Source organism: Trachemys scripta, chromosome 7, assembly GCF_013100865.1.
Source record: "Trachemys scripta elegans isolate TJP31775 chromosome 7, CAS_Tse_1.0, whole genome shotgun sequence".
Lineage (NCBI taxonomy): Eukaryota > Metazoa > Chordata > Testudines > Emydidae > Trachemys > Trachemys scripta.
Genome location: NC_048304.1, coordinates 41,451,760 through 41,473,910, shown reverse-complemented (window position 1 = coordinate 41,473,910; position 22,151 = coordinate 41,451,760). Strand labels below are relative to the sequence as shown.

The 22,151-nt window shown below is 38.1% G+C and overlaps 1 protein-coding gene across 6 annotated transcripts in view; it reads left to right on the top strand.

Annotated features, from left to right (window-relative positions):
- The window catches only part of NOL8 (nucleolar protein 8), a 43,562-nt gene that overhangs the window by 4,650 nt on the left and 16,761 nt on the right, over positions 1 to 22,151 (top strand). For 5 of the 6 annotated variants that reach the window (XR_004646481.1, XM_034775885.1, XM_034775881.1 and 2 more), the window contains exons 5-16: positions 764 to 911; positions 2,422 to 2,490; positions 3,837 to 5,864; positions 6,186 to 6,302; positions 9,426 to 9,545; positions 10,728 to 10,812; positions 12,088 to 12,232; positions 13,680 to 13,763; positions 14,313 to 14,602; positions 15,453 to 15,579; positions 18,071 to 18,141; positions 19,404 to 19,486. Coding sequence is in view for 5 of the 6 variants with exons in the window: in XM_034775885.1 (XP_034631776.1) it covers positions 764 to 911; positions 2,422 to 2,490; positions 3,837 to 5,864; positions 6,186 to 6,302; positions 9,426 to 9,545; positions 10,728 to 10,812; positions 12,088 to 12,232; positions 13,680 to 13,763; positions 14,313 to 14,602; positions 15,453 to 15,579; positions 18,071 to 18,141; positions 19,404 to 19,486 (3,367 nt within the window). In the remaining variant the exon portion in view is untranslated. Of the gene's footprint in view, positions 1 to 763; positions 912 to 2,421; positions 2,491 to 3,836; positions 5,865 to 6,185; positions 6,303 to 9,425; positions 9,546 to 10,727; positions 10,813 to 12,087; positions 12,233 to 13,679; positions 13,764 to 14,312; positions 14,603 to 15,452; positions 15,580 to 18,070; positions 18,142 to 19,403; positions 19,487 to 19,832; positions 21,741 to 22,151 lie in introns of those variants that run through there. The other variant, XM_034775884.1, reaches the window with a different exon arrangement.

Genomic DNA, 22,151 nt, shown 5'->3' with positions numbered 1-22,151 from the left:
ACATCACATTTCATGGAGCAAGGCTTATTTCAAGGTCCGCAACACGTTTTTCACAGCCGTGAAATTGGTAGGGCTATATATATATATATATATATATATATATATATATATAATTTTGCAAAATACAAATGAACCAGTGTCTGAATAATTCATCCTACCAATTTTAAATGTACATGGCCTGAGTTTTTACCTTTGTATTTGTCAAATACTGTATTAAGTAAACTTTTTGACAGCTTGTTTGTAAGAGGCTCTAATTAAAGAATGCTCTTCTATAATGAACCTGCAAAAGCCACTGGATATTGCTTTCCCTTCAAATCCAAGTAAATGGGATTTTAACAGACTTAATAATAAAGAAATAACGTCTAAGAAGATAGTTTGGGTACTACAGTGTTTTGTATTTTTTATATTTGTTAATTTGCCCACTTTGCAGTTTTCCCTTACCCTTTTCCTATATGTTCTCCATTAGCTGCTTTAAATGTTTATTTATTTTTCATTGAAACTGCTAGCATACTGGTACGTTTGTGGCATGCTTATTGTACCTGTTATATTCATCTTTATTAAAAAGTTAGTTGGGAGGGAGCCTTGTTCCTGGTTTTAATGTGAATTGGCAAAACATATCTTCGATATGTTTCACATTGGCTCAGAGTGAATGGTTGTCCATAAGTGTAAGAGATCCATCACTAATGATGGCTTTACACACAGATACTTTTTTATTTTTGCTTTTATGTCATGGTAAGCTTAAACCATGCACTGCCTGATACAGATTGGCACAGGAGAGACAAGAAGCAAGGTTGAAGAAGGAAAAGCCACATACGGATGGCAAGGGAAATCTGTTGGAATCACTGAATAAAGCTGGAGTTGTGAATTTTCACATGAAAGCAGTGCCAGGAACAGAAGTACCGGATCATAAGGTGTTGTGGGGTATCCGTTCTGCTGAGTTAAGACAACTGCATCAGGCACCCTTTTATTTAGCTTTCTAATAAGCTGCTTTCACATTAAGTTTACTTCAGATTTGTATATTTGATTACAGGAGACAATACATACAAGGTGACAGAGTAGCTTTGACTTGTACAAAATAAGCTTCAATTTTATAATCCTTATAAAATATGAGCATAGATACCAGTTTGTTTTTTTTAGGAGGGGATAGAGCTGGCTATCTTTGCGTCTGTGTATTGTCATTTAAAGTTCATAGCAATGTCTAGAATTAGCTTTTATAAAACCATGTAAATCTTGTATATGAGCTGCCTTATACAACACACTCATTTTGGGCCCTGTGATCAGTAGGCCTATTCACAGTGCTTGGCGTTGAGTATGAGTATAAATTGTTGCAGGTTTAGAGCCCATATTGTAGGGAGAGGATAAAGTTTACCACGTTAAGTGAACCATGTTAAGCGAATCCAATTTCCCCATACGAATTAATGTAAATGGGAGGGTTAGGTTCCAGGGAATTTTTTTTCACCAGACAAAAATCTCTCTTGCTCTCATAGACCACACCCACCCACCCCCACCACACCCCCCACACCTTAGTTGAAGTGGTGAAGTCAGAGGGTGGGATATTTCCCAGGGAATACCTTACTAGTAAATGATGATCTAGCATTCTGCTGAGCCCTCAAGGATTAACACATTGTTGTTACTATAGCCTCACACTCTACAAGGCAGCATGAATGGAGGGAGGGGGAGACAGCATGGCAGACAGAGAGAGAGAGATGCGCATTGCTCCTTTAAGTACGCTGACACCACTCTAAGTACATTGCCTTTTTAAGTAGATCAGGAAGTTGAGACAGCAGTTGCGGCCAGCAAGCTCTCTCTGTCCTGAGCCCTGTCGTGTCCCCACCCTGTCCTATATGGAGAAAGGGTAAGTGGGGGACAGGAGTGGGGGAAGGGGGACATCTTGACATTAGCCCCCCTCCTTCCCTGCACAGCAAGCAGGAGGCTCCTGGGAGTAGCTCCAAGGCAGAGGGCAGGAGCAGCACATTGCAGTGGGGGGGAGGGACAACTGAACTGCCGGCAATTGGTTGCCTGCTGGGCAGCTTCCACACGGGGAACTTAGGGCAACAGGGAGCTGATTTGGGGGAGGGGGGCTGCCGGTCCACCCTGGTTCCAAGCCCCCACCAGCTAGCTGCAGCGGGCTGCTCTTCCTGCTAGCAGTGGACAAAGCAGGTGGCTACCAAACAACATTATAAGGGAGCATTGCGCAACTTTAAATGAGCATGTTCCCTACTTGATCAGGAATGAAACAATATTAACCGGGACGACTTTAAGTGAGGAGTTACTGTATTAGTATTCCTGTAATTCAGAATCCATTTTGTTTTAGGACTACCTTTTTTTATTTACTGTGATACATTTAATCCCTTTTTTTTTTTTTCAGTCTGATATAATTTTTTTCACTCGGATATAATTGTATATTTTTCTTTCTTACAGGATTGGGTAGTTAGTAAATTTGGCAGAGTTTTACCCATCCTTCACCTTAAGGGTCGACACAAAAGCAAAATATCCTTTCCTACTGCTTGAGTAAACATTGAATGATCATAGAAACAGTTCCATTATTCTCTCCATTTGTTTACCATCTTTACTGGGGGAAGGAGGTATTTGCATAACAGTCTTCATATTACTGATACAAAATACAGTGCAGTTACTGTCTTTCTTATGTGGAGGTAATTAAAATGTTACGCTTCACAAAGAATGGGTATATATTGGCTAATGATTAGAATTCCAAATTTTTCTCTTGCCATTATGGAAAGGATCAGAGTGCAAAAAACAAATTGACTCACCTTAAATATGTTTTTGCTAAAAAAAAAAAACAGAAAAGTGTTCCTCTGGTGCTTGATTACTTGGTGGCTTCATCCTAAATCTTGCAACAAACTTGCATCAATTTGATGGATAGTTACAGGTTGCATGTAACTCACTTAAAAAGTTCAGAAAACATAGCTTTAAAAATAATCGTCTGTGATGGATGTGGAGTTGCTATATAAATACTCTGATGTAATAATTTTATGAACAGTGTACGTGACCTGGTCGGTACGGTGAAGTTATTTTATACTGGGTTATAAGACTCATCTGCAGGAATGTATTGATCTAGCTTAATCTAGTTTGCGGGGCGGAAAGCAAGGAAAGCAGCACAACAATTACAGATAACCTCCTAGCAAACACTGGAGGGCAACTGCACAATGTGGGGGGCCGAGGGGGAGTTATGAGCTTAGAGGATCCTATATCTTGTCTCCAATGAAGATGCAAGCCTTGTTTTGCCAGGCTGGAAGCCTGGAGATCAAAAGGACACTAAATAGTTAAAAGCCATTCTCAGGAGGGAAAGGGTGGGGTTAACATGCTGAGAGACAGGCTGACACACACAGAGGCTCTCATAAGGAGTTGGGCCTTTCCCAGAGCCAGGGAATAGCAAGCCTTAGGGAGAGGCAGGCATGTGTATACACTGCTTTATTGTTCTAAGATATTTTTAATGCTTTTGTTATGAAATATTATTTGCTTTACAAGGGCTAATGGTTAATTGACACCATTGTCATTGCTCCCAAATGGAAGAAAACTACCAGGTGGTGAACATAAGGTATGTTCACGTAGTCACAGTTGATCACAGGGGACTGGATCCCAAAGCCTGGTCTGAGAGACGGAGAATTCTGTGATTCCTCCCTTATAGGGGGGTGATGGGTGAAGCTTGAGATCTAAGGGAGCTGCACTCAAAGGAACAAGGAGGGTTCAGAGGTGCAGTTAGTCCAGTAACTGTGACAACATCTATTGTTCTTGTCCCTATAACTTAAGTTGTTACTTGCTGAAAAGTGGAAGCCTCCTTGGTTTTATTTTTATTCCTTAACTCTAACTATAACATAATGAAATATGACCCATCAAAATATTGCCACAACCTTAGAAAGCTGGAGCAAGACTTGACTGACACAGTTCCCATATCGAAGCTCACTTGGCAGTTGGAAGGTGGAGATGACAGCATGAGCAAGAAACGACGAGGAGAGTTCCCTGAAATTAAAAAAACACCAAAAAAAATGAGGATACAGAGTAGTGAAAATTTAAATAAAACACCAGGTCGCCACTTGCAATCAAAAAAAGCAAACTTAACACAAACAAAATTAATCCAAATGTCAAACTCCAAATCAACTGGTCTGTCTAAATTACTTCAGACACCTAGTCTTAATAGTATTGACGTGAAAGGGAAAGAATTATTTCTGGATAAGAACCTGGCATCTGGTGTTAAGACTAACAGGAATACAAACAGCATTTCAGACAGTGATATTGATTCTGAAGAAGAAATCAGGGCAATGATAGAGAAAGAAAAGGAAATACAGAAAGCTAAAACAAATGTTGAATCTGAAAGTGATCATTTGGAAGTTGTGGGGGATAATTTTGAGCTAAAATACAACACTCACTGGTCTTTAACCAATCCAAATATTATGAAGAAAGTGAGTAAGGGATGTAACAGACAAGGAAAGACTATTGAAAATGACACGGATTATGATTCAGCAGATACAGATGAAATTATTGCTGTGACTAAAACTCCAGATAAAAACAGTGTGAAAACTAAAATTCCAAGAGATTCTGAGCTGGTGAAAATGCAAAGGAAGGATACTGTTAGGAATGAAACTTTCAAAAACGACAAAAGCGTTGATTCTGCAAATGATTCCTTTGTGTTGTCACCAGATAAGTTAAGAGAAAAAAATAACAAAAAAGTAGTGCATAACAAAACAGCAAAAGTCCGGGCTTCTGAACTACAGGACAACAGAGCTGACAGCAAGTCTGGGTCTACTAGTTTTGATTCAGAGCATGAAGCAAGTGAATCTGAAGCTGACTCTGATTATGAAGACATGATGCAAAACTGTTACCGCCTAGATCTTACGTTACATGAGTTAGAAGCAATAGCCACTGCAAGTATTGAATCTTCACAAGGAGACATAGAAGGCAAGCGGAGGGATAGTCAGTGCAAAACTGACGGTAATATTAGTGACGCCAAGTATAATAGAAAAATTTATGAAATTGACTCTACAACTAAAACATCTATTAATCCTGAAGATATAGTTGCTGCCATTTTAGAGGGAGAGGAGAGTGCTGATGAGAAGCCAATGGAAAATATCTCCAGTTTGAAATTTCAGCCTTTCAGAGGAATAGGGTCATTATGTGACAATCAGAATTTTGAGGAGATGAGCAAGGAAGGTTCTTGCAGCTGTAAAAGAAAATATAACCAGAATGCCTCAAGTCTTGTTGATTTGAAAAATAAATTTTTAGAAGAGGTTTCAAAACCAAACTGTTCTTGTTATGGGAAACACTCAGCTCCCAGACAGTCTAGTCGTTCCATATTGTCTTCACTTGAAGACAGAAGTGTGAAAAAGAAGCAAAATACTCTCAGCAACCAGTTCAAGAAGGAGTCAGATTCCCAATATTCAGAAGGTGGAAGTGAAAAGCCTATTTGGAAACCACCTTCATTACGAGAGAATAACTACTTGAATTCTCATGCAGAAGCTCAAACAGCAAACAGAGGAGACAGTGGGGACTGCACCACAACTAGTATCATTGGAAGCGAGGAGGGAAGCATTGACACAGATAGTGTTTTATCTGTCGCACAGAAACACATTAAATGTGAATTGGAAAGCCCAGACTCTCTTGCTGAGAAACCAAAGAAGGATGCAAGCAGTAAAGGTTCAGCCTCTAAATTTCAGAAATGTGAGAACCATAAGAAAAGTGTTCACAAAAGTAAAGAAGAGTTTTGCATTCCTACTGTTATCTCAAGTGAGTCAGATGTAAAGGAGAAACAACTGCAGGATAATCAGAAGAGGCTGGCGGCTGTACAAGAGAGACAGAAAGAGAGAGAATTACAGAAGAAACTTATTCAAGGGGCTCTTCTGAACCTGGTAAGTATGCTTTCAACTTGTCTCTGAACAGTTAAACAGTACTGAAAGAATACTGGTTTAATAAGTATCTCCAGTATGTGTTCTCTAAGATGTTGCTGTGGTTTGAATCGTGTTTGAGAGCAGCGCCTATCTTCTTTGCCAGATTGATTTTTAGGATATGTCCAAAAAGGTGTATACTGGGAAGTCATGGGATTTTTTCCAGAAAACACAATTAGGTGAATTAATTACATTCTCTACTGTTGTAAATGTTCCCAGCAGTAGTTCCCACGGTATATAACCAATGTTGGCATGTTAAACTTAACAATGTCTCTCCTTTTCCAGGAAAGCCAGTCAGCAAGCAAGCATAAGCACATTGTATTTGATTCAGATGGAGAAAGTGAAGCTGAAGTAGAAGAGAAGTCTAAGGAAGAAGTGACTATAGGAAATCTGCCTGAAAAAGTAAGTGGCTTAGAAACAAGTCCAGCCTAATTTCTAAGAGGGCATTCACTTACCCAGTTTGCTAGTATGTATTGTACTGAAGAGCAACACCTACTCGTATTCAGAGTTGAGATCAAATCTTGAATATTGTCCTTTGTACTAATGGATATAAAATAGATGACACAAAATAAGTGGTGCATATTCGTAGAGTTAAAACATTAATTTATAAATTAAAGACGATGCAAATTTTGGAGTATCTTTTTGGAAACTGAAAAAATCAGGCACTCTACTAGATAAAATAACTTGTATAAATTGATTGCAGTGCATTGTTCACACAATATCACAACTCACAAACCGTAAGAGCAATGGTCTCATGGAGAGGCTTGCATGTGGTTATGCTAGAACTCCACTTCCCACTGTTGTCAGTTAAATAAAAGGAAAAGATTTGAATTGCCCAGTGTTGTGCAGAGAGTAAGTGGTGGAAAAAGGACTGGAAATCTGGAGTTCATGATTCTATCATCTAACCACTAGCCCTCACTCCATCCCAAATAATGTAACTCAAAAACCAACAAATAATGACACTGAAATACACGAACTAGGTTACGCTTCTTAAAATAAATCACAATGTCAAGCCTGTCATGCATTCCAATTTATTGGAGCCTTGTTTTTATTTGGTATTGGTTTTGGTAACTGAGTAGAAATGTATCTTATTGTTTTTAACTGTAGTGTAAGATTTTGACTGTACACTGTACGAAAATGGGCTTTTGCTATCTGAACAATAGGCATATTCTTTTCTATGTTACCCACTGTTCAGAATGCAGAGGGATTTTTGCTTATTAATTGAGCAACTGTGGTAAAATTACATCTGCCATGGATTCTTTTCATTTACTACATATAAAGTGGAGGATAAATTTTAAATTGGCCCTCTTAGGTTTTAAAATGACTGATGGTGTAGAGTTTGAGTAAATTTTGAGAATTTCACTTAATCAATATCTTTTGTAACACCACCTCTCTTCAGGGGTTCCACCATCATGCAGTAGGTCAGCAGCTGATGATGCGTTTGAGAGTGAACTTCCTCTCCCTTAACGTCTTTCATTCTATCCACTTTTAAAGCCTGAACTGAAAGCTTCTTTCTTTTTCAAAGGTGTTTTAAAATTAGGGCCACTGTCAATGTTCAGTGTAAAACACCCTTTCTCCCTCCCATCCCTTTGTTTTCCTGACTTCTATTTAGAGGTTAGTTTACTACATTGGGGTCCTTGCTCCACATTGTGAGTTGTTGTACAGTGGCCCAAACTCTGTGGTGGGGAGCCATAATTATTCTGGAAGACTTTGCTGTGACATTCTTGGCTGCTGCTGCTGAGTGTCACTTACAACTGCATTACATTTTTCTTGACTTTTATCATTTCAATTATATTTGTCAAGTAACTTCCATTGTATTGTAGATTTCGTAAAGCGAAAGGCAGTCTGTGGAGGCTGTTACTTAAAAACTGGATCTAAAACTCTTTCCTAGAATAACATTTTTCAAAATCCAAATTAACTTTTTTATGAAAGCCTAACGGCCACTGTGAAACCTAGAGAAAAGCAAGTTTAAATGAAATACTGCTTCATGATAAGTATCAAACTGTTTTTATTGAATATATGGATTTGAGAGGATAAAGTGTCATCTGCATCACCAGTGAAATACCTTCATTAAAGGCATTTCACAAATACTAAGCAGATATGCAGTTGCAAGAATGTGAAGTGTGTAACTGTGACCATGGTGCCTGGAGGGGCTACACTGAGACTGTTTATTCTGGGCAAACTGCAAATAATAGGGTAGATGATCCCCAGAATTGGTGGTTTATTTTATGATGACATTTCACCAAGCCAGTAACCATACAGTGTCCATAATACCTTACTGGTTACCAAGAAGCCAAAATACAGTCCCCTTTGGTTCCCACCCAGACAGCCAAGTCTAATATAGTGAGGATTTATTAATAAAAAGAAAGTTGCTATGGTTAAAAGATCAATATACATAGAGATATGAACAAAGTTCTTAGATCAGTTTCATAGCAGAGATGATAAGGCTGCTGATTTGTAAAAATCCTTCTGTAATCAATTTAAAAGCCTATAGTCAAATAGGCAGTCCATGTGCTGAGTTTGTTCAAATGCTTCCATGAGACTTGCAGGGTTAATCGAGAGTAGACCTAGAGACCTCATTCTTGTAGGCTGAGATTTTCCCTGTCAAAGTTTTAAACAGATCTGCGATAAAATAGGATCAGGCCCAACACTTTATAGCTGAAGTTAAGTGAATAAGCCTTTTGACAGCAAATAATCACAGCTGGCCTTCCTTGAATGAAGAACAGGTAATGTACATTGTTGCTTTGAGGCTAATCTGTGTTTCCTAGGTATACAATGGTAACTAGTTATATTTATTAGCATAAGGCAATGAACTATCAAACAGTTCACAGGTAGTTTACTACAAATTTCAAAGAGAAGTGTGGCCAATAACATTATTATATCACAAGTCCTATCTAAATTATAATTTCCCCCTTTTGATCTCTGAATCAATAGAATTCAGGTATGAAACATAGACAGCTAATTAGATCACATTGTTAAACTTCTAACAAGATATAGTTAAACAGACAAATATGATTAGTATTTATTCTTGATTCTCTAACCATATCAAGGATTCTAGTCAACTTGTAGATAGTTATTAAAGCTATGTCAAGGAATGACCATATTTACTATTTCAATACTCTTCTAATATGTCCTTAAGAGTTGCTTTCAGGTCACCCAGCCTGCTGGTTGTTTAACTCTTGCTGTCTCAGCATCACAGTAACTTATAGGATAAAATCATAGGGAAAAGTGCTGTTACTGTATACAGAAATGTGCTCCTGCCACACTTGAATGATCACAACTATAAAATAAAATTACCAAAGAATTGTCTCAGAACATGTAAAGCAGCTGTAATCTCTTTTTACAAGTATTCATGGACATCAGTAATTAGTAGAAATAAATGCGATATCATGAGAGTGTTGGCTTCCAGCTGTTTTGGGAAAGTCATACAAAACAAGTGGGTAATAGTTGATAGTGTTCTTAGAACTACTTATTATAACTGTTTCCTCAGTTTGTTTTGGTTTTTTTTGTTATTAAACAATTAAGGAATTTACTAGTAAAATTTCTGGGAAGTTGTTTGAGAGCAGTGACGATGAGCAAGATGCTACAGGTGAAGATGACAGATTCCAAATCAAACCCCAGTTTGAAGGCAAAGCTGGTGAGAAGGTTAGTGAATCTATTTAATAATATCTGCAGTTACTTAAATAGGATGGTGTTGGCAAAGTTATGGGAATACCTGATTTGGAAAAGTCCATTTAGATGTAGAGGAATAATGTTTTCTCCATGATGTAACTGCTCATTCCCAAACCTCCCAAGCTGAAGTCAAATGGTATTTTCAAAAGAGATTTATTAGAGTTTCTCAAATGTGGTCACCGTGGCCAAATGCAGCCACCAGGGACCTTTCTTGTGGCCACAGCCTCCTGGGCTGGAAGGGCAGGGGCCAAGTAGCGGCCCCCTCCTGGATGCCCCCCCCCTTGGTGTTGGTTACTGGGGTCACCAGCAGGGGTTGGACCCTGCCACCACCCCCCCCCCCGGGAGACACCTAGGGCACAACACTGGAGAAGCAGGCACCCAGTGAGTTTCCCCACATTCCCAAGGGGAGTTGGGCTCAGGCTTTGGGGTTTAGCCCTGGGGTGGTGGGGTAGTAGGTTTTGACCACGGGGCTTCGGGCTCCGGCTGTGTGGCAGCAGGCCCTAGGCTCCGGTGGCAGGGCTTCAGGCTTTAGCCCCCCACTACCTCCCTTGGCCCCCCATCCAGGGCTTAATTTGTTCCCAGGCTTGCCAGGGCTAAGTAAGCCCGTTGTGAAAAGTGATACTTGTATGTTTAATATCACTTTTCACAACAGACTTACTAGCTAGCAATGAATAAATTACAATGATTTGGATGTGTCTATGTGCATATTTATTTGCTTTTCCTAAAGCTAATTAAGTATTTTAGGAAAAAATGAGAGAACAGTCACTAGCGAGTTGGTGGCCGCACTCTGAGGTCACTAAAAAATTTTCTCCGGAGAACCTCTACAGTGAAAGCTTATGTTAACTCATGGCCATGATTCAAGTTAAAACTGTTACTGCTTGTCTGATTGTAATAAAGTTTTTAAATTTAAATTAAATTAATGGAGATATCCTATCTCCTAGAACTGGAAGGGACCTTGAAAGGTCATCGAGTCCAGCCCCCTGCCTTCACTAGCAGGACTAAGTACTGATTTTGCCCCAGATCCCTAAGTGGCCCCCTCAAGGATTGAACTCACAACCCTGGGTTTAGCAGGCCAATGCTCAAACCACTGAGCTATCCCTCCCCCCTGGACTGCATACATTTAATCTTAATTTTTTTGTTTTGTTATCAATGTAGCTCATGCATTTACAATCACGCTTTGGCACAGATGAAAGATTTCGTATGGATGCTCGGTTCCTTGAAAGTGGCAGTGAAGAGGAAGGTAAACATTTTCTCTTATTTTCCATAGCAATTTGTAGTCCCAACTAATTAGTAATAATAGAGAGGCATGATGGGTGTAAGGCCTGGTCTATACTACCCGCCTGAATCGGCGGGTAGAAATCGACCTCTCGGGGATCGATTTATCGCGTCCCGTCGGGACGCGACAATCGATCCCCGAATCGGCGCTCTAACTCCACCAGCGGAGGTGGTAGTAAGCGCCGCCGACAAAAAGCGGCAGAAGTCGATTTTGCCGCTGTCCTCACAACGGGGTAAGTCGGCTGTAATACGTCGAATTCAGCTACGCTATTCACGTAGCTGAATTTGCGTATCTTAAATCGACTCCCCGCTGTAGTGTAGATGTAGCCTAAGTTTTTGAATATTTAGAATTACTTATTACACATTTCCCTTCTCTGGATTTAGCCTCATGGGAAGGTAATGTAAAAGTAAGTAGTACTGGCATCTGTAATTTAGAGAACATATTTATAAAATGCCCCATTTAGCTACTGGAAACTTTAGTTTGGGGTGTATGTGGGGGTGTATTTCCTTGTTAGGTGGTCAACATTTAAAAAAAATTCTTTGTTATAGGATGATGCAATACATTTATTTTGGTATCTTTCACAAGATAAGGGGGTACCATTAACCAGAGTAACCTTGCTTATTGCTTTTTTATCCCTTGGGTATACTTGGATTTTATGTATCTTGCAGTACCATGCTATTCAATAACCACAAGGGGGAGTGTTGTCAATTGAGTTGGTTGAAAATTGCAAAAATATTTTCCTGAAAAGAAAATTTTTTGCCAAAAAATAAAAAAAAAAAATCCTATCAACACAAAACAAATACATTTCAAACAAACCAACCCTGTTTAAAAAAAAAAAAAAAAAAAAGTCAAATTTTCAGCCAATCCTACTTCTCACTTGGATATTTTTGTCTATAACCCAAGAAATGTCCCTTAACAGCCTTAAATGACAATGGCTGGGTAAATAATTATTATAATTAATAATTATAAAAGAAAATCATGGGACAGAAAATGATTAAATCTTTATCTTTTGTGTCAAATTAATGCCCATACCCCCTCATAAACAAAGCTTGACCATAACTTGAGGGGAAAACAAAATGGATTGTTTAAAAAGTTTTAAAATAGGGAGGAATAGAGAACGTGGCCCACACCTTTTAACGTAAAATTCTGTGAGCTTCTTAACTAACTTCCTAGTGGTCTAAATATTGGAAGAATGCTTCAAGGAGTCATTTCATAGCGGTTTTTATATATTTTTCCTAGAAGAGGCAAAGAAAGTGAAGACAGATGAGGAAGGAGAACTTGCTGCTGAGAAAAAGAAAAACCTGGAGATATTGGGAAGTCTCTTGCAGATCAACCTAGAACATCCTAAATCAAGCAAACTGGCAACAAATACCAAAAAATTCAAGTATGGATCCTGCTTTAGCACCTTGTCACGTGCATGGAAAGTCCCCTTTGAATTCAGGCTTTCCATCCCAGTGTGACAATAGATATTATTGGTGATAATCATTATTTATATAGTGCCATTGTGCATGAGACTTTATGGGTTAATAAAATGATCTCTCTGCCCCCCAAACAGCTTAAAATCTACCACATTTGTGTGCTTCCTTATTTTCTTTTCCCCTCCAAAAAGAGACAAACTCAAAATGGCTAATTATACTGAAAAGTTGAATAGTGGGTTAATAGACTAGACTTTGATTTCTGTAGACTGCGATGGATGTTACTGGCAGCACGCAATTGCCATTTCTGCTCTTCATCAACATCAAATGTTTTGTAAAAACATACAGTCTCATTTATAGCCTGTCCTTACTACTGTTGGTATGTTTCTTCTGTGTGTTAGGAGTGGATTCTCTACCTCCATCCCACATGTTCTAACTTTCATTGCCCAAGGAAGCCACAATTTCTAGATACAGTGCATTTAATAATACATTTCAAAAATTGAACTCCTATCTGTATCTTTAATCCATACATTTGGCGGAGCAATCCATCTGTGGGCTGAATTAGTACAAGAATGATTATTTTTAATGGTGGTGTGTTGAGGTATTTTTCAAATAATATATTTTCAATTCCAACTTCCATTATTGGCGAATAGCCCGGTTTGGTAGGCAACTGTGTCACAATGCTTATTTTACAATTGTATGAATCTTATAAAGATTTTTATGTATTTCCTAACGATATTCTCAACAGATTCAATGGCCTCCTTTCCTGGAATTTTTGCTTGACAGAAGTCAAATCACCTATTTTGTTTGGGTTAACTTCTGTAATAGCATAAATTAACAACTTTTAATTTCACAGGGCAAGAGGGGCCTGTGTGTGGAACAGAATATTTGGTTGAATATTTTATATTGTCTTTAGGCTGGATGGAATATTGCAATCAGGCTGTTTTCCTCTGATCTAAAGTTTGGACTTCATTAGCTAATTTCAAGAACATTTTCGATTTTAAAAAGGAAAACAATCTCCATTTTTGGTATATTTGGAAGTTAAGGAGAAATCCGAAGCTCTGGATGTAATAACCATAAACTCAGTTAATCTCCAAATGATAAAACATATCTGTGTATTAACTTTGTTTCCTAAAGAATGATGGGCAGGTGTTTAATGTTGAATATTTGAATAATTTGATGTGAAGAGTGCTGTGTGGAATCTTTTTCTTCACAGTACAGTCTGTAACACACACTGATCTGCTCTCATAATGCTAATAATTTTTTGACTGTATAAAAACAAAAGTAAGTTCCAATCTGCTTGTGAACACAAATAAGATGAGCCAAAAATGTCATTGCATTTGTCAGTGAGGTTATATTTTATTTTAGACATTTAGTTACAGTATTGCTAAATTCTTCTTCCTCTTATTCATACAGAGATATTAATACCTTGCGCTATGACCCCACAAGGCAAGACCATGCAGTTTTTGAAAGGAAAACAGATACTACAGAAAAAGAGAGGTAATGTTTTCTCACCTCTTGATAGTTGTAAGACAAACTTTCTTCCCCTTGAGGGTTGATTTTCGAAAGTATTTGGAGGCCACAAGCCTGGCACTCTCCTTGCTTACTCTGCTGTTCCCTTTGCAAGTCTCCCCACTCCTAGTAAAATGTAGACACACTAAAGATTCCTTTTAGTACAGTAGTGATGATGCTAGCAATAGATCAGAATTGTCACCAGTCTCTTAAGGTCAAACGTGAATTTTTCCCTTCTGTAGGTTGTTTATCTGTATGATCTGGAGAGAGGAAATAGTTGAAAAATTAGCTCAAATTGATGAGACTGGGATGTAATCCTTTAACTCTTAGGGCATCCTATTACCAGAAACTGAAATTATGAGAAAACAGGAATGCGGAAAAGCAAACTACTTGCTAGTGGATTCAAATATTTCCCTGGATAGGTCTCCTGTAAGTAATACAAATAATCCTCAAAGATCAGCCAAAAGAAAACCTCATACCTTTCAAATGTTTGTCCAGTGCATAATTGGGTTTTTTTTTTAATAAATATAATTCCAGTAAAGCTAAAAGAAAGAAGAAAAGGGAGGAGGCAGAGAAATTGCCTGAAGTATCTAAAGAAATATACTATGATGTTGCTGTGGATTTAAAAGAGGTATTTGGATCAACAAAATGTGCAACTGAAAAAAGTGAAATAATACCCTGGGACAAACATGACGATGTGGAAGAATCAACTCTGGCTGACCAGCATATATTAAGACTTAATGTTGTGGGCAATGTAGAAGAAAAATCTAGTGGCTTCACGTTTTCCTTTTTTGGTGATGATCTGAACAAATCAGCTGTGAAAGAAGGTAACATTGCAGATTCTAGAACTTTTTTTAATAGTTTGCTTTTACTGGCATTTATTGGTTTTAACATTTGAATCACTTAAGATTATATTTAATAAGATGACACACCAGGTTGTATGAAATCATCGTTCTGTCAAACAGATTAAACAAAACTCATGGACAGATCTGAGCAAAATTTAAAGCAAATTTTTACAATTAAGCAAAACTTGAATATTTCCTTATAGCATGGCATACAGACATTACAAGTAAGATTACTGTGTGGAGAAACTTACGAGTATTATATAGAATCTAAACATATTCTTACAAATCTAACATCTGTTTTGAACACTATTAACATACAAGTGAACTGGTCTACCAGTGTCGCAATCTGCATGTAAAGAATTGCTTTCTACTTGGAATTTTGTGCTGTTGGTTTTGGGTGGTGTGTTGTATCGTACAGGGAAAACAGTTGTATTCTTGTCCTTTTCTCTTCTGTGACAGATCTGCAAAGGCTGAGAATTCTACCTAGGCACTATGCTTATCCTCAGGATACTTAACAGCAATCTCCCTGGCCAATAAGGAGTAACATTGACTGGCTTCAAAGGAGATCTGCTGTTCTCTACTTAAGCCAAAATGATACTGACTGTAGATTTTGAGGATGGAAATGTAAAACATAGAAAGATAAGTGCCACCGGAGAAGATAAGGTGCCACTGGACTCCTTGTTTTTTTTATAGAAAGATAGGGAAAATCTGTGTATTCTTCTGAAAGCACAAAAAGGGTCCTTTCCAAATCAGATATTTCACACTTACCTAAACAGAAGTCTCACTTTGTAGTCAGGGGAATGATGAGATTTTTTTGGTGGTACTATTGCAGAGCCCTACGTAATTGAAACAATAAGACCTGCAAGAGTAGCATGGCAAGAGGATCCTCGTTTCCAGGACAGCAGCTCAGAGGAAGATGATGAGCCAGAAGCCTCTGAAAGTGAAAACTGCAAAGAAATGTAAATCTGGTTTTATATTTTGTGGCTATTAAGTACTTACTGAATATCAGGATTTATGTGGCAGCTAGGAAAAAATCCTTTTATTTGGCACCCTCCCAGGTCCACCCCAGCATCAGAGGCCATCATCAAGTGATCCATCCCGTCACCCATTCCCAGCTTCTGGCAAACAGAGGCTACAGATATCATTCTTACCCATCTTGGCTAATAGCTATTGATTGACCTATCCTCCATGAAAGTATCAAGTTCTTTTTTTGAACTTGGTAACAGTTTTGGCCTTCACAACATTGTCTGGCAAAGAGTTCCACAGACTGACTGTGTGTTGTTAGATGAAATACTTCCTTTTGTCTGTTTTAAACCTGCTGCCTATTAATTTCATGTGGTAACCTCTAGTTCTTCTGTTATGAGAAGGAATAAATAACACTTCCTTATTTACTTTCTCCCCACTAGTCAAGATTTTATAGACCTCTATCATATTCCCCTTTAATCGTCTTTTCCAAGCTGAAAAGTCCCAGTTTTATTAATCTCTCCTCATATGGAAGCCGTCCCATACCCTTAATCATTTTTGTTGCCCTTTTCTGAACCTTTTCCAATTCTAATATATCTTTTTTGAGATGGGGTGACCACATCTGCACGCAGTATTCAAGATGTGGGCGTAACATGGATTTATATAGAGACAGTATGATATTTTCTGTCTTATTATCTATCCCTTTCTTAATGATTCCCAAAATTCTGTTTTTTGACCACCGCTGCACAGTGAGTGGATGTTTTCAGAGAACTATCCACTATGACTCCAAGATCTCTTCCTTGAGTGGTAACAGCTAATTTAGACCCCATCATTTTATATGCATAGTTGGGATTATGTTTTCCAATGTGCATTACTTTGCATTTATCAGCATTGAATTTCATCTGCCATTCTGTTGCCCGGTTACCCAGTTTTGTGAGATCCGTTTGTAGCTCTTCGCAGTCTGCTTGGGACTTAACTGTCTTGAGTAGTTTTGTATCATCTGCAAATGTTGCCACCTCTCTGTTTACCCTTTTTTGCCAGCTCATTTATGAATATGTTGAATAGTGCTTGTCCCAGACTCCTGGGAGACACCACTATTTACCTCTCTCCATTTTGAAAACCAGTTACAGATCCCTGAGAGGACCTTCCCTCTTATCCCATGACAGCGTACTTTGCTTAAGAGCTTTTGGTGAGGGACTTTGTCAAAGGCTTTCTGAAAATCTAAGTACACTATATCCACTGGATCCCCCTTATCCACATGCTTGTTGACCCCCTCAAAGAATTCTAGTAGATTGGTGAGGCATAATTTCCCTTTACAAAAATCATGTTGATTCTTCCCCAACAAATTATGTTCATCTATGTGTCTGACAACTCTGTTATTTACTATAGTTTTAACCAGTTTGCCCGGTAATGAAGTCAGGCTTACTGGTCTGTAATTGCCAGGATCACCTCTTGTGTCATATTAGCTATCCTCCAGTCATTTGGTAGACAAGCTGATTTACAAACCACAGTTAGTAGTTCTGCAATTTCAAATTTGAGTTCCTTCAGAATTCTTGGGTAAATATCATCTGGTCCTGGTGACTTATTACTATTTAATTTATCAGTTTGTTGAAAAACCTCTAATGACATCTCAATGTGGGACAGTTCCTCAGATTTGTCACCTAAAAAGAATGGCTCAGATTTGGGAATCTCCCTCACATCCTCAGACGTGAAGACCGATGCAAAGAATTCATTTAGTTTCTCCGCAATGGCCTTATCGTCCTTGAGTGCTCCTTTAGCATCTTGAATGTCCAGTGGCTCCACTGGTTGCTTAGCAGACTTCCTGCTTCTGATGTACTTAAAAATTCTTTTGCTGTTACTTTTTGAGTCTTTGGTTAGCTGTTTTTGAAATTCTTTTTTGGCCTTACTAATTAAATTTTTACACTTCACTTGCCAGAGTTTGATACTTTCTATTTTCCTCACTAGGATTTAACTTCACTTTTTAAAGGATGACTTTTTGCCTCTCACTGCTTCTATTACTTTGTTGTTTAGCCATGGTGGCACTTCTTTGGTTCTCTGTTTTTTAGTTTAGGGTATACATGTAAGTTGAGCCTCTATTATAGTGTCTTTAAAAAGTTGCCATGCAGCTTGCAGGGATTTCACTTTTGGCAATATATCTTTTAATTTCTGTTTAACTAACTTCCTCATTTTTGTGTAGTTCCCCTTTCCAAAATTAAATGCTGCTGTGTTGGGCTGTTGTAGTGTTTTCCCCGCCACAGGGATTTAAATTTAATTATATTATGGTCACTGTTAACAAGCAGTCCAGGTATATTCATCTCTTGGACCAGGTGCTCCACTTAGGACTAAATCAATAATTGCCTCTCCTCTTTAAAATGCTTAAGTGTTTAGAAAATAATTTGCCTTTCATGGAGGATGATTTTTTGCACTTGGAATGAGATAGTAGTGTCTGCTCGTCTGTCTGAGACTAAAATTTCTTTATCTTTCCAGGTCTCAGTCTTTACCACAGATGAAGACGAGTAGATTTTTCTTCTTTTCCAAAGATGATGAAAGATTAAGAGGTACAACTGAACTTATCCAAATTTTTCCTACAGGATGATGGAATTTAAGGAAGAGGCATTGTAACAAATTATATAAGTATAATATTTAATTCATATGGGGTGGTATAAGGATTAATTAGAATGTTTCAGAATTTCAGTATCTGGTCCTGGTGACTTCTTATTGTTTAATTTATCAATTTGTTGAAAAACCTCTAATGTGGGACATCTCAATGTGGGACAGTTCCTCAGATGTGTCACCTAAAAAGAATTAGAAGGTCCTGTGTTAAAGCTACATTTTGAGAACCGTTAAGGCACTTTATGCTGTAAAACCAGCCATCTGCTTGAGGATCAATTGCAAGGCTCTCCTACTTATCCAAGCATTATTGGAGAAAGTGACTTAAGTTTGCTTTTTTGTAAGGATTGCATAGTGTGGAGTTTCCATTGTCTTTGTCTTGGGACATGTTTGGGTTTTTTAAAAATGTATGGTTAATGCACCTATGTGGTTTGATAGGTACATTATAAATAGACTGCTAGAAGCAGGGTTTAAGGTGAATAAATCTAAAAAAGAAGACACAAGTCCATATTTTCACCAATGGTTTGTTATTAAAATTTGAGCTAAAACAATGTCTCTCTTTTATAAATTCAAAATAGCTTGTCCTGGTAACTTTCCATACACAAGTTCAAATTACCATATATACTTATTCATTAGCCCGTTGCTTTATAAGCCGACCCTCCCCCCCAGATGGTTAGGTAAAAATATCAAAAACTGTATGACCCTTTCATAAGCCGAACCTATATTTCAGGGGTTGGCAAACTTTGGCTCCTGGCCCGTTAGGGTAAGCCGCTAGCGGGCCTGGACGTTTGTTTACCTGGAGCGTTCACGGGCACAGAGTCCCTCAGCTCCCAGTGTCCACGGTTTGCCGTTCCCAGCAAATGGGAGCTGCGGGAACCACTTGACTGGGAACGGCGAACCGCGGCCACAGGTAGCCGAGGGGCTCCATGCCTGCAGACGCTCCAGGTAAACAAAACTACAATCTATTAGATATTCAATTTAATGATTCCATAGAGTTTAAAATCATCAAATTTTGGCATAGACCCGTTTATAAGCCGACCCCCGCTCTTTGATGCGTCATTTTTTTACGAAAAATACTCAGCTTATGAACGAGAATATACGGTAATTTATAATGTTACTACAATTTTTTCAAACAAAAGCTTATAAGAAAGAAAACGGTTAAGTTGTGTTTAACCTGGCTCAAAGTTGTTCTGATGGATCTCTTGTGTAGATGGTCCTAAGCTATTCTGCAGATCATCAAACCTCAATGAAGAAAAAGATAATTGGGAAAACAGACGTAGATTGTTACTTGAGGTGAGTGATTAAAGCTGTAATTCAGTAATAATTGAAAGAGTTCATTATGATAGGAGGGGAGGAGTTGCTTGTTAAAAGAAGTGGCTTATTTTGTTAATAAAAATGAATTATTTGGACGTTCAGAATGGCCTAATATCATACCAAGACCAGGGAATTTTGTAAAATAAAAATTAACTGTCTGTATAATATGTACAATTTGTGTTTGATGTCCACTTAAACTATTGATTCCTTATATCTGCCAGAGCTGGCTAATTTCTGTTAAATATACAAGCAAAGCAGATTTCAAAGAGCAATTTTTGAGTTTATAAACTGCATTTAATGCCATTTAACATTTTAATATTTCCAGGAATGCCGGAAGAAACATAAGGATGCAAGAAGAAAAGTTAAAGCAAAACAATAAGTTTGACAGTGCTAGCCAGCAATGTTTTTTGATAAATGTGTATTGAATTACAACAAAATGAAAATGTCTGGCTTCAGACTTGTGGTCTTTCAAAGGTTTAACAGGGAAAAATATTGCAGCTGAACTGAAAATAAACTGTTAGAAACTTTTCAAATTTTGAACAGCTGTCGGGATAACAGGTCCGTAAATATGGCCATTTTTATCTGTACAGTTGCACTTTTATTGTTATGTGGGGATATCTGTTAATTCAAAAAGTGTGTGTGTGTGTATGTGTGTGTGTGTGTGTGTGTGTATGTATATATAAAAAAATTTTGAAAATTGGTTCAAGTGTAATGTTGCTGCTTTATCGGATACTCTTAATGTTTAATGCAATGTAGTTTGTATTTGGCTATATTTTTTTATGTTCTCTGGGTCCAGTTCTGCAAGGTACTGAGAATCTACAGCTGTGATTGAAATGGATGGGAGTTGAAAGCATTCAGCTCCTAACATAGAGGTTGTCAGCAACTTGTGGGATTGGCATTCTGAGTTTAGCAAGATTCAGGGCCTTTAAGATTTTTGCTAACATTCAAAATATTTACTGTAATTACCAAAGTAAAAAATTGTACAGGAAGTTCATGAAAATGTGTAAGTACCTGGAAAGGTTTACAAAATATGTACAGACTTCTAATCCTTTGCACAAAACCTACCTTTCCATTTTTAAAATAAGTCTTACAGATTAATAAACCTTTAAGACCACTTTTGGTGGGGTTGTGTTTGCTCTTGAGTGATGATACATCACATACAATTATATAGAACATAGGTTTTTAAGAGGAGCGGCTGCTTTTCAGGAATTTCAAATTACTATCAGGAATCTAACTCATTTAATAGAGTGAAAATTGAGACATGGAGCATCCTTGTGCTCTGACTAGAGACAAATGCTTTGGTTTCAATTCCTAGCTTCTTTCTGGACTGACAGTAGATAAGGGACAGCTGAAGGTCTGCGGCTTATTAAACAGTGGCAGTGATAGACTAAAGGGAGAGCCAAGCCAGCCTATTCTGGCTGGAATGTTAGAGGCCAAGAGACAATCTGGCATTGGATGAGTTAAAGCAATAAAAATGAGAAGCATTGTCAGGTATGCCAAAGAACCCAAGCAGAGGCAAAGATACAACAATATTTCTCTTCTCAAAGTCTAGATTAAGTAATCTCCTACTCTGTGTGAGATTGTGGTAAAAGGAAGAGTTTTGTTAGTGGTTTTTCCACTAAGGAAATGGATATATCCCATGCTAGATTTAAATCACCTGACATACAAATATCTATTTCTAACTTCTTCGATCTTGCATTGTTGTGCATTCTGGAAAGATAGCAATCTAGACACTTTTTTCCAGAGTACAAATTACTTATAAAGATGGCAGGCAGGGTAAACCATCTTGGGATATATTTCCAGAGTGGTGTAAAATGAGCTGCTCTGAGGACTGTATCCATGGCTGATAGTTACATGAGAATAAAGTATGTGAATAGGTTCCATGCCTGCTTTCAGAAATAAAAGCAAAATGTTCTTCTGATTTGGCTTCCCCTTAGTTTCTTCAAACAACACAACACACCCAGTTATATAAACAAATTAATAAAACCCTAGGAAGTAACTAAGCTATTTCTCCTACAGCTGGAAAGAAATATTGTTTCTTTGTTTGTAAATATATGGTACACAGTACCTGGGAGGCAGTTTGATACTGCAATGCCTGGAGGTGGGGGTGTGTAGGTTACTGAATAACTAGAATCAATAATGAACAAGTCAGGCATGTTATGGTCGCTGCATGGGAGTAGTCTACACATATGCCACATCAACAGTTTCAGAGTCCACAGCTGGAGTTGGCTATCAAGAAAACTGTTAAGAAGGTGTGCAGCTTCTTTTACGATGAGCTGTGGAGAGCTGATTACCACAGAGTCAGAAACCACTGAGCAGGCATGTTACTTCTCCGTTAGCATCCAGACACAGATGCTGCCTTTCAGGCAATAGGCAGCATGTTGGTCAAAGCAACTACAATGATCACTCTGATAGGTGGTCCCCTTCTCTCAATGCTACTAGTACTTAGTGGACATGGAAACAGTTAAAAGGCCTTACTTGGGTTTGTTTGTTTGATTTGGGCCAGGGGTAGAGAGCTGTTTTGTTTTGCGAGGCTTTACTACTTGGACTTTTCTACATCTTCCTTGTATCCCATTACAGAGAGGAGGTGGTTACATTTGTTTAACTTGTACATGGCATTATTTGCAAAATGTAGAATCTGAAC